The sequence below is a fragment of the Triticum aestivum genome, chromosome 1B, assembly GCF_018294505.1.
Source record: "Triticum aestivum cultivar Chinese Spring chromosome 1B, IWGSC CS RefSeq v2.1, whole genome shotgun sequence".
In the NCBI taxonomy this organism is placed as follows: Eukaryota; Viridiplantae; Streptophyta; class Magnoliopsida; order Poales; family Poaceae; genus Triticum; species Triticum aestivum.
The window spans coordinates 422,704,043-422,716,096 of record NC_057795.1 but is presented as its reverse complement, the minus strand read 5'-3'; the positions used below and the strand labels follow the sequence as shown (position 1 = coordinate 422,716,096).

Genomic DNA, 12,054 nt, shown 5'->3' with positions numbered 1-12,054 from the left:
ATGGGGTGCCTTCAAATCTTGACAAATTTTGGCAAAAATGGAGAATTACCTCGAGAGGAGAGGAAAGGGGAAGAACAGAGAGCTCACGGGCTGGACGAAGGGTTTATATAAGAGCATCTTTAGTCCCGGTTCGTGACACAAACTGGGACTAAAGGTTAGCCTCTAGTCCCGGTTCGTGACACGAACCGGGACTAAAGGTGCTAGTAGGGCCCCAGCCTGCCACCAACCCTTTAGTCCCGGTTAGTGTCACGAATCGATACTAGAGGTTCAACATGAACCAGGACTAATGATGCCCGCCCCCCTAGCTGTTGGAACCGGCACTAATGGTCACATTAGTGCCGGTCTGTTTCTAAGCCGGGACTAATGTCCCTCACGTAAAGTAGTTTTTCTACTAGTATGGCCATGTCCAGCGGCCGGCTACGCTCCCCAGAGTGTTGGACCGGTCGCCGGCAAGGTAGAGTAGGGCATGGGACACGAGCTAGCTCATGGGACTCAAGACTCCGTGCGTCAACGGAGGGGTTGTGCGTCCGCCACCGCGATCGGACGCCAGACGGGCCGCACCGCCTCCGGCGAGGCAGCTACGACTGCCCTAGCGCCGGATCCATGCGCCATTTGGACAGACGCAATGGATTACCGACGGAAGGATTCCGAGCGCTACCGTCCATGGGCCTTCTCTCGGGAGCGGCAGAGCGCAAGCCAAACGATCATCTCCTCCTTGGGGCCGCGTGGGATGAGCTCGGGTTCGACGGATCTGGAGGTGAAGGACTCGGATCCGCTGCATGCCATGCCGAAGATGGCCAGAAACTGCCGAAGGTGGTGGCGGCTCTGTGAAGATGGAATAAGCTTCTCATTGCCTAGTTTCGGTCTTGGTTTTGCGTCGAGCATCGTCGAAGGGCACATGAAGATGTGTTTCCGACGAATCTCCCGGAATGTGGTCGGTGGTTGTCTTTGATGGATCTGCTTGGATCTAGCCTTTGCTCGTCTTTGTTTATGTGTCTTCAGGTGAGATCCTCCTGATCAAAGAAAAACGTCGGTTGTGACAAACGAGGCACCGTAAGAAAAAAAACACCTGGCCTCCAATTCCTTGGAGCTTAATAACTGTACTGATGTTGGCATTCGAATACGTAGTAAGCACACGTACCGCTCAGCCACACTGAGTCTTTGCATGCATGCATTTAGGATATCATACGTATGCAGCTGCTAATCTAAACAACGCATGTATAGATGCACTAGTGTGTGCCTGTGTGCGTTGTCCAGCTAGTTTACTTGTATAGTTAGGGATATCATCCACGTTAAAAGCTAATCTGAGCTAGGTTTATACGTGCATGCATGGCACTGTGCTTTTTGGTTTTGGCGGCGACGAAGAACACGTCTTCGGCCAACGGGCGAAAGAAGAGAAACACTTCGGCCAATGTGCTACTAAGTGAAGCTTTTCGGCCTGCGCGCGGATGAAGTGTACTTCTTCGGCCTGAGCTCAACCGAAGAGTCACTCTTTGGCCAGCACGCGGCCGACAGGGTAATATAACTGAAATATCTTAAAACGAGTATATAGTTTTGCAATTTCTGAAAAATAAAATAATTTTTTTAATTCCTAAGAGCATGCATCCGGAGGAAAACCATCCAGCCCCCGCCAATTTCGAGAAACGTCAAGACTAGAGCACCTGAAAGCTTCTGAACCAAACGACTGCAGCGCACAAGTTGCTTTTTTTTTTCATTATCCTGGTGAAAGTTACATATGATTAGAGTAACTAAGTAGTGAGTACATTGTTACACGACGAAGTTGTCTGGCGCCGCGCCGACGAGGCCCGGCATGCCGGCGGCGGCCGGATTCCTGTGCCGCATGAGGACGCGCAGCTGCGCCCGTTGGCACTCGATGTTGGACACCAGATCCACGCGCTCCTCGCCGCGCGGCCGCACACGGACAGCCCTCGGGAACTCCACGGACCCCTTGATCCCCCTCCTGATGTGAGGGTTCTCGCCGCCAGTGACTTCTCGCCGGTGCGATTGGGAGTGCTGACCGCTCGCCGGGCTTTGTTGGCCGTGCTGACTGCTCGCTGGGCTTTGCTGCCCAACACTCGCCAGGCTTACCTTGCCGCCGATCGGGCTGCCGCTCCTGCAGCTGCAGCCTTCGGCAGCGGCGGTGGCATCGGCAGCACGGTGCCCGGCGTTGGCGACCTCCCGCAGCTTCTCCTCGACGGCGGCCCGGGCGTCGGCGAGCTTCATCCGCACCCTCTCCTCCCGCCACAGCTCCGCGACGCGCAGCATCCGCCGCTCCTCGTCGAGCTCCTCACGCATCCTCGCGCGCTCCGCCTCGACCCGGCGCCGCTCCTCGGCGAGCTCCGCGGCGAGCACCTCGTTGAGCGCCTCAACCTTGCGCCGCATGCGCCTCTCGAACTCAAGCTCCGCCGCGAGCTCCTCGACCCGCGCCAGGAGATCCGACACCGACGTCAGGCCACCGTCGCCGTACCCCAGCTGCTGCTCCATGCCGCCGCCGCCGTCTTCGTCGAAATTCGCCACGATCATAGGTCTGCGGTGCTCTGGGCGAGAAGGGGATCTGCGAGAGGGGCCGGAAGAGTCGCCGCGAGGTGACAAGTAGTGAGGGTTGTGGTAAAGCTTCCAAGAAGGTGAGGCCACTACAGCGCCATGATTGAGGCCGAGGCCCAGATTCGCGCGGCTTGTTTGCGCTAGCGCTATCGCCATGGCCTCCACTTTGGCGCGCCCGGTCACCTACGCCATCTTTCCGAGCACGAGATCCAATATTTTACGTACTATACTTGTCGCGCGCTGCCTTTGTGAGCTGTAAAAGGGAGGCGACGAAGAGAAGGAAGGTCACACGTCTCACATGCACGATCTCAATTCTCTGCGCTGCCATCATGGCGATCATGCTCCATCGTCTTCTCTTCAGCGGACACTGCAGTAAGATTTAACTTCTTTCCGTCGACCGGCATGCTGCTGCCTTATGGCAGGCCAGGAGAGAACATGTGCGTGCATGAGCTGGCCACTTCACTTCATGTTCAACCTTTTTTTTTTCTCATTTCTCAAGTGGAACGTGAAGTTTGCTAAAACAAATTGGGATATCAGTGAAAGACAAGTTACGCGAGAAGAGTTAAATTCCGTGAAGATCACTTGGCAGCTCTAGGCTGGTCATCCAGTTTTGGGAGCTCTATGTACTAATTGGTAATGAGCACAACATTATGACTTTAGCTCTACGTAAGTCCTCTGAAAATTAATTTTGGGACAATCGATTTTTGGGTCATTGATCTCTGCTTTAAGATTCGTGCACCTTTTTTTGGGTTAGTCTGTGTGTTGTCTTGGGCTTTTGTGTTTTCGACTGACCCCATATTTTTTTTCCAGCATCTGTAACCTTTATTAAATCTGGATGTTCATAGGGATACAGATGATATCAGGCGTATTAACAAGCCACAGGTGGCGCCGGGAGACAAAGAAACCGCAGCTTTTGCAAGAGCATGCACTTCAAAATTATGCTTCCTATTCTCATGAATAAAATGGATATTAGGGAAAGATCTAGCCCTATGGTTTATCTCACTCAAAACCGAAGCGAACTGGCAAGGAACATCCGAGCCTATCATGGAAATCACGGCAGCACAATCCGAAGCCACGTATATAGAGTTGAGATTGAGATCCATCGCCAAAGTAAGGGCTTCATTGCATGATTGTGCTTCCAACGAGGGCGGATCCGCGAGACCACCGAAAACTCTTGCTGAATCTCCCAGAAAAGCTCCCGCTCTGTCACGGCAGACCACAGCTGCTGCGCCCCTCCTACCAGATCTGGACACGCCTCCATCTGCGTTTCGCTTCGCTTCTTCGTCAATTCTTTAACGGGCCGAAACCTATTCCAATGCAACATAGCCTTCTTCTTTCTCTTCTATTTTTTCTGTTTTCCATTTTTATGCGTTTTTGTTTTTTCTTTTCTTTATTAGTTGGTTTCTAACTTTTCTTATCTTGTTGGTTTTTTGTTATGTTTGGTGAGTGTAAATATATACATACAAAGACTACATAATATGTGCCAAAATTTCACTATATGATTATTCTTTGCATATTACAAAAAGTGCAATTTCAGTGCAAGTTGTCTAGTAGTTTTTATTTTTATGATTTTATTCTTCTTAAAGGAAATATCAACGCCACTAATTCATTCTTTTTTTTAGAAAATCTATTATTTTGATATTGTTTCAATTTAATTTTTATTTTCATTCAACTTTAATGGTAATACCGATGCCACTAATTCATTCGTTCTTAGTTTTTTTTTGCAAAAAATTCACTTTATATGCTTATTCCTGCCTATTTTTAAAAAGTGCAATTTTTATGTATATTTATGCAAATTTTGTCACTGTTTGTTTTAGATTTTGTTTCCCATTTTCTTTCTTCTTAAATGGTAATACCAATGCCACTAAGTCATCTTCCAGGAGATTTAACTTTTTTGATTTTTTTTTCATTTTCTTTCTTCTTTAATGGTAATACCAATATTACTACGTCACTAATTCATTACTCCCTCCATCCGGAAAAGCTTGTCCAAAGCTTGTCCCTCAAATGAATGTATCTAGCACCAATTAGTGATGTAGGGAGTACTTCTTAGTAGACATCTTTTTTGCGAAATTCCACTATTATATGTGTATTCTTGCATATTATAAACAAATGCAACTTTGAGTAAATTGTGTGCACATTTTATCATTATTTTATTTTATTATTTTCACTTTCTTTATTCATAAAGGTTAATAACAATGTCACTAATTCATTCCTTCTTAGAAACATAATTTTTTTATTTTAGTGTGTAAGTATAAATGTGAGTACTAAATAATATGTGTGTAAATTAGAATGCGGAAGTGCACTATTATATGCTTATTATTTGCATATTTCAAAAAGTTCAATTTTAGTGCAAAGTTGCATGCAAGTTTTTAAAGGTTTTACTTTTTCATTTTCTTTCTTCTCAAAGGGTTTCATTATTTTTTAGAGGACTTCATTACTTTGATTTTTATTTTACTTTCTTGGGTGATACCAATGCCACAAATTCATTCTTCCATATAAAGCTTTTCTTTATTCTTTTAGTTTATACTTTTAGTTTTTTAGTTTTCATTTTTCTCCTTCTTATGTATAAGGATAATACCGATGTCACTAATCCATTACTTTTTAGAAAACATTTTTTCTGAAAATTTCACTTGTACTCCCTCCGTTTCTAAATATTTGTCTTTTTAGAGATTTCAAATGAACTACCACATACGGATGTATATAGACATATTTTAGAGTGTAGATTCACTTATTTTGTTTCGTATGTAGTCACTTGTTAAAATCTATAGAAAGACAAATATTTAGAAACGGAGGAAGTATATGCTTATTTAGCCGGGTAGCGAATTGGCCCAACTCAATTTGTCTGCGCGAGGCCTGTACGTGGTTGGCTACAAACACCAAAACAACAAAAAACGAAATCACTAATTAAGGAGTACTCCTTGCGGAGATCACTCCAACTCCCTCAGGTTGCGACAAGTGGCGTGCTGCATGTGCGCCACTTGTCGCAACCTGAGAGTTTTCATTTTTTTACGTAGATCCGTTTATTCAAAATGTTTTATCTCTTAAACCGTGCGTTCAAATCTTGAACCGCTTTCGCCATTGGATTTCTCGCGTCGAGATCTTCAAAACTAGATCCCATGTTGATAGGTTTTGATGAAAATTTTTTTCACGAAAAAACCGGACGAAAAAAACCGACGAAAAAATCAAATCGGAAACAAGGTTTTTTTTCCTTTCCGAAAGAGGCACGCCCGTGCCTCTGACGAAATCACAACCTTGCCTCTCGCTGAAACAAAACCGTGCCTCTCACGAAAAAAAATTAGAAAACACGTTTTTTTTTCCTTTTTCGAAAGAGGCACGCCTATGCCTCTCGCGAAAGCACAACCGTGCCTCTGGCGGAAGCAAAACCGTGCCTCTCGCGAAAGAAAAAAAAACAGAAAACGCGTTTTTCCCTTTCACAAAAAGGCACGCCCGTGCCTCTCGCGAAAGCACAACCGTGCCTCTGGCGGAAGCAAAACCGTGCGTTTCGCGAAAGAAAAAAAAACAGAAAACGCGTTTTTTCCCTTTTTCGAAAGAGGCACGCCCGTGCCTCTCGCGAAAGCACAACCGTGCCTCTGGCGGAAGGAAAACCGTGCCTCTCGCGAAAGAAAAAAACAGAAAACGTGTTTTTCCCCTTTCCGAAAGAGGCAAGGCCATGCCTCTCGCGAAAGCACAACCGTGCCTCTCGCGGAAGCAAAACCGTGCCTCTCACGAAAGAAAAAAAAACAGAAAACACGTTTTTTTTCGTTTCCTTTCGCGAAAACAAAATCGTGACTCTCGCGAAAAAAATTGCATTTTTTGCGCAATTTTTTTTTCGAATTTTTTTAGATCAAAAAGCTAGGGAAGACCGGTAAAAAACCAAAACGTCAAAAAAACCCAAAAAAACCTTTTAAAAAGCCGAAAACGCGTGCGTAAAAATTAAAAAACAAAATTCGGAGGAAGCGTCTAGAGCGCGACACGTGGCGAATGACTGTGAGCGCGCCAAGTGGCGCTGATCGTTGCGAGGCTCCCGAAGAAGCGCTCGTTAATTAGTTGCTCCCAACAAAACACTATATTAAATGATCGATTCACAATTGTTGAATATGTCCGGCCTGCCTTGTACTCGATGGGAGCATCCAACGCGTCATGGACTGATTTTAAAAAATGTCTCATCCAAATTGGTGGAAGTTAATTCTGATAAAAAAATCGAGTTGCTCAAATTATGTTTTCATGCGACTTATCCCTAGCTAGTCTCAACATGGGTTTAGCTGATGCCTTGGATAGTACTCCCTCCGTCCGAAAATACTTGTCATCAAATTGGATAAAAGGGAATGTATCTAGAACTAGATACATCCCTTTCTATTCATTTTGATAGATACATCCCTTTCTATCTAATTTGATGACAAGTATTTCTGGACGGAGGGAGTATACCTTATGATCACTTTTAGGAGGCCTTCTCCAAGTTGTTGTTGTGGAAGAAATCGATCGCCATAGTTACTTGATGTGAATTTTAGACGATTATGCACGTTTATGTCACTGCTATGTGGTACTTGGAATGTGCCTCCCAGAACCCACATCTTCATGTGGTTGTTGGCTAACAAAAAGCTACTATTAACCAGTGTTGAAGTATATTGCCCACCTTTTTTATCAGTTCGGACTTTTGAATGAGTTGGCTAGACCATAAATTTAATATGGTATCCGAGCTAAGAGGTCTTGAGTTCAAGACCCTGGCAACGCAATATTAAATAAAACGATTCCGTGGCCTATATCGATCCCACATCTAAGGACTAAAATAGTCTAGACGTGAGGGGGAATGTTAAAGCATATTGCCCACCTCCTAGTCTTGTATAGTTGAGATAGAGACCTTTCCTTATTTAGATACATTATAACTGAGCACTTTTCGTGCCCTCTGAGGCCATCAGCGTCCTCAGCCATCCGATTATCAACTCTGAGCATTTTGGGCCGCTAGATTCTTTGTGAATCGCACCTGATCTGGCTTCCTGATCCGCTGCTCTGGCCACTTTTTTGGGCGTCTCTGGTTAATTTGGGCCTAATGGGCCTGTAGCATGCAAAAAAAGGCCGCACCCCTCTGACCTTTGGCGTGGCTGCTCTTTCCATGGCCGCCCGATGCCCCGACCTGTGTCCGACCGCTGCCAGAGCAACGGATCCCATGGCGGCCGCGCTGGTTCGCCTGTCGATGGCATGGGCTCTGCTCGACAGCTTCGATCCATTCGGATTCACGGCGCGGCGGGATGGTGTGTGCCCCCGAACAGCCAATTGAAGTTCTATTGTCAATGATCATTGATTGAGAGATTAATCACCCATTAACAGCAGTCAATGGTCCGGCCATTGATTTCTGCATGTCAGTTACATATACGGCGACTCATATTCTACATTCAATTAACGCACGCCATATAACCCAGACTGGCCGCTGCTCCTTTCCCACTCTCCCCACTCTTGCAAACCAATCTCCACCAGCAATGGGTGATGTTCAATTGTCTCTCCTTCATGCACCTCCTCTTCCCCCAATTCTTACTTCATTTTTAGAATTTGTTTTGTTTACTGATTCTATTCTTTATGCTCACAAACAATGCAGGTGTTCTGTTGGATTAACCATTTGGAAGGCGATCCACTGGTTTCTATGTTTCCAATCTATACAGTACCTATTGCTGCTCCCCTGCACAATTATTTGACCATGCACCAATATTATACTACATATTTTGTACTCCGGTCCAATGTTATCCCATGTACAGATTTGTTCTTTGTCTAATTTATAGTGTTGAATGCTTGCATGTTCGATACAAGGTCGAATTCAAGCTACGTACTGCTGGTTTTCTTTCTTTCCTCGACGGCGACCTGATACAGGCTGCAAGAAGGCTCCAGAGTTACCACCACCATTGCTCCTCCCAGCCCTTTGCTGAATTATGCTTCATCGCATATCATTTTCCATGCCAGAATTTGTGGCTGATGTTCCATAATCGATCAAGCCACTTCTCAGTGCTTAGGCAATCTTTGTACTGGTAGGAACTAGGAATTTGGGAACGCAAATCAGTACTACTAATTTAGCGCGGAGCCGTGGACAATATCATGCTTTGCTTATTCACTTTTACAAGTTAAATTTAAACTGGCAAAGTGGTTACCGATTTATCTTATCCCTGTTAGTCAAAGGTCATGTAATGTGACTTGCCAAGTTTCTGTTGAATGTATTGTTGGAAAAAAAAATCCAAAGGAATGATTATTTGGCATCAAATTAAGTACTGTCCTGCATGAACTTTGTCATGTTTACCCTCTTCTATATTTTTATCTTCCTTATCAACTATATCTCCCGATGTTATAAGTATTACCTTGCAGAAGTTATTGAGCAAGGAGGGAGACAGGTCAATCTCTTGAAGCCATTGTTCTGTTCCTTTTGGTTAGTTTGATTTATTTAAGTGCTGTTCTGGTTTATATAATCTGATTTTTCACTCGGTGACATTGTTAATTGTAAGTAAACTGGACCATTTGAATATATTTTATGTTGCTATCAATTATATTTTCAATTAATTTCTTTATTATTTACTCGAGATGGGCATAATTAAACTAGGCAGGCTTCTCGTAGTATTACTCTGTAGTACGAGAATCTGCAAACATAAAGCCATCTTAACATCCATGTTTTGTGTCATCTTTATGAGCTATCATATAATCCAACCATCAAAATAGACGGGCGCAGCAACGCGCGCCATCAACAATCTAGTAATTATATATACGTGCACCAGCACCCCATCAATACAACGTTGCAAACTTTTCCGTCTACATGGTATCATCTTGAAGGTCCTGACCTAGGGCAAGCCGCCGCCGCCGCGCCGCCGCCGCGTCCTCCTTCGACGTCGCCGCCGCCCTGCGCCGCCGCGTCCTCCCCCGACACCGCCCGCCGCCCAGCGCCGCCGCGTCCTCCTCCGACTATGCCGCCGCCCTGTGCCGTCGCGCCGCCGCGTGCGTGCCGCCGCTGCCGCGTCCTCCTCTGACGCCGCCGCCGCTGCACTGACCTGCCGCCGCCGGGCGCCTCCTGCCGCGCCGCTACCGCCCCGTCGCGCCGACACACTAACCCGACGCGCCGCCACCGCACGCTCCCGCGTGCCGCCGCCGTCTTCCTCTTCCCGCCGCCATTGACGCCTTTCCATGGATACTGCGGGCTACTTCACCATCTGCGGTGGCCCCGCTCCACTGTCCGCGCCGATCCAGTCGCGTCCTCCCGCACTCGTCGGGTGTTACCCGTTGCTGCCACTAGCGCTTCCCCAGCAGCAGCTGCAAGGAGGAGGGGGCCGACACAACCGGTGTGGCGGCGGCGGCCGCCGCCTGCAGCGACGGCCGGCCCAGGGCGCCGGGGGGCGCCGCACTACCAGCAGGCTCTCCCCGCGGGCCACCCAGCATTCATCGGCGCGCCTTACCAGTAGACTGGCGCCGGCTACGGCGCCCTCCTTGCGCCGCCGCCCCTCGATGGTTATGGTTCACCTGTCCCGGCGCCGCCCTACGAGGGCCTCCCGTCGCCGCCGGTACCTGTGCCATGGGACCCCACCCTCCTCACCGCCCAGCACTCCGCGCCGTTGCCGAGTAGCTATGTCGGTGGAGGCGACTGGTACATGGACTTAGGTGCTACTGCGCACATGATAGCTCATCCCAGTAACCTAACCTCTTCCACTCCTGTTCACACACCCACTCGTATCACCGTCGGCAACGGCTCCTCCTTACCCATTACTCATATCGGTAGCACTAGTTTTTCCTCCATTTCCACACCCATTACTATGTCTAATATTCTTGTTTCACCTGAATAAGTCACAACCTAGTTTCCGTTCGTCGTCTTACTCGTGAGAACCCACTTACTGTTGAATTTGACGGTGTTGGCTTTTCTGTGAAAGACGCCCATACCCGGATGATCCTTCACCGATGTGACAGTCCAGATGAGTTCTACCCGTGCACGCCGGCGCCTCCACCTCCACACCCATTGCCCTTGCCACAGGCATTGACCTTTGGCATGCTCGCTTGGGCCACCCCAACGCCACCGTTCTACGTCAAATTCTTAGGAGTTTCTCTTTCTCATGTAATAAGCTCAATGAGCACTCTTGTGAGGCTTGTCACTTAGGCAAGCACATTTGTCTTCCCTTTAGTGCGTCTACTTCTGTTTCCACTTTCCCGTTTCAATTGCTTCATAGTGATGTTTGGACGTCTCTCGTTGCGAGTAACACATGCTACCTATACTACTTAGCGATCTTAGATGATTATTCTCATTATGTGTGGACTTTTCCTCTTCGTCGTAAATCTGACGCTTTAGCCACACTCACCGCCTTTTATTCCTATGTCACCACCCAGTTAGGTCGCCCCGTACCCGCCCTCCAAACTGATAACGGGAAAGAGTTTGACAATGTCGCTCTTCGCACACTTCTCGCCTCTCACGGCACCATCTTCTGCCTGACTTGCCCCTACACTTCACAGCAGAACGGACGCGTCGAGTGCATTCTCCGCACTCTTAATGACTGTGTTCACAAGTTACTATTTCACTCTAACATGCCCGCTCGGTTTTGGCCCGATGCTCTCGCCATCGCCACTCTCTTACTTAACATTTGTCCATGTCGTCCTCGGTGGAACTACGCACCTCACCACCTTCTCTTCAGTACACCACCGTCCTATGATAGTATCCGCATTTTTGGGTGTCTCTATTAGCCCAGCACCACGCCCACCACGCCAGACAAGCTTGCACCACGTTCCGTCCCATGCATCTTCCTTGGCTACCCTCCTAACAACAAAAGTTACCGGTGCTATGATCCTGTCACTCATCGTGTGTACACCTCGAGGCACGTGTATTTTGTCAAGGCGGTGTTCCCTTTTTTCAGGTTCCTCCGGCTTTGGCCCATTCGGCACCGGCCCCCGCGCCCCCTTCTTGGAGCGATGCGCGGTGACGGCCCCCGGAGGCCCCCCCGGCATGGCACCTTCTGCCGCCACCACCCGGTTTTTCGACTCCCTCCCTAGAGGTCGAGTCTGACCGGGCCCCTGGATCCCTGTCTCCCTCCTACGAGGTTGAGCCGATGGGTACTCCGCCCGCTACCCCGGCTGGCACCACCACTCCGGCGACGGGCTCGACATCCTCCTCGCCCATCGCCCCCTCGGTCGTCGGCTCGGCTGGCGCCGCTGCCGCCGCGGCCCCCGTCACCGACGCTACGTCCCCTGTCGCTGCTGTGGGTGCGCCCGCCGCCGCCGGCGCGCCTGTCGTGGCTGCAACCTCTGATGCCACCACGGCCCCCAATGCCATCGCCGACCCTGCTGCCCCTCCTCTTGGCATGACTACCCGTGCCCGAGGAGGAGTGCTTCGGCCGAGCACGCGCTACTCCTTCGACGAGTATGTGTGCGCCGCCTCGACATTGACACCATCACCCGTTCCCACCTTCGCTCATGCTGCCCTTCGGGATCCCCATTGGCTAGCTGCGATGCAAGAGGAGTTCGATGCCTTACAGCACAACCGCACATGGCAGCTTGTTCCGCGAC

General features: G+C 48.5%; 1 protein-coding gene across 1 annotated transcript; it reads right to left on the bottom strand.

The window, feature by feature from the left end:
- Positions 1-1,672: 1,672 nt before the first annotated feature.
- Positions 1,673-2,875, bottom strand: LOC123092017 (protein BRANCHLESS TRICHOME). The gene has a single exon (XM_044513658.1). It carries the CDS (start codon positions 2,698-2,700, stop codon positions 1,768-1,770), a length of 933 nt encoding a protein of 310 aa, XP_044369593.1. The 5' UTR covers positions 2,701-2,875; the 3' UTR covers positions 1,673-1,767.
- Positions 2,876-12,054: the final 9,179 nt, after the last annotated feature.

Bases quoted from the DNA above. Each gene is read 5' to 3' on its own strand.
- LOC123092017 (XM_044513658.1), bottom strand. From the start codon at position 2,700: ATGGCGATAGCGCTAGCGCAAACAAGCCGCGCGAATCTGGGCCTCGGC.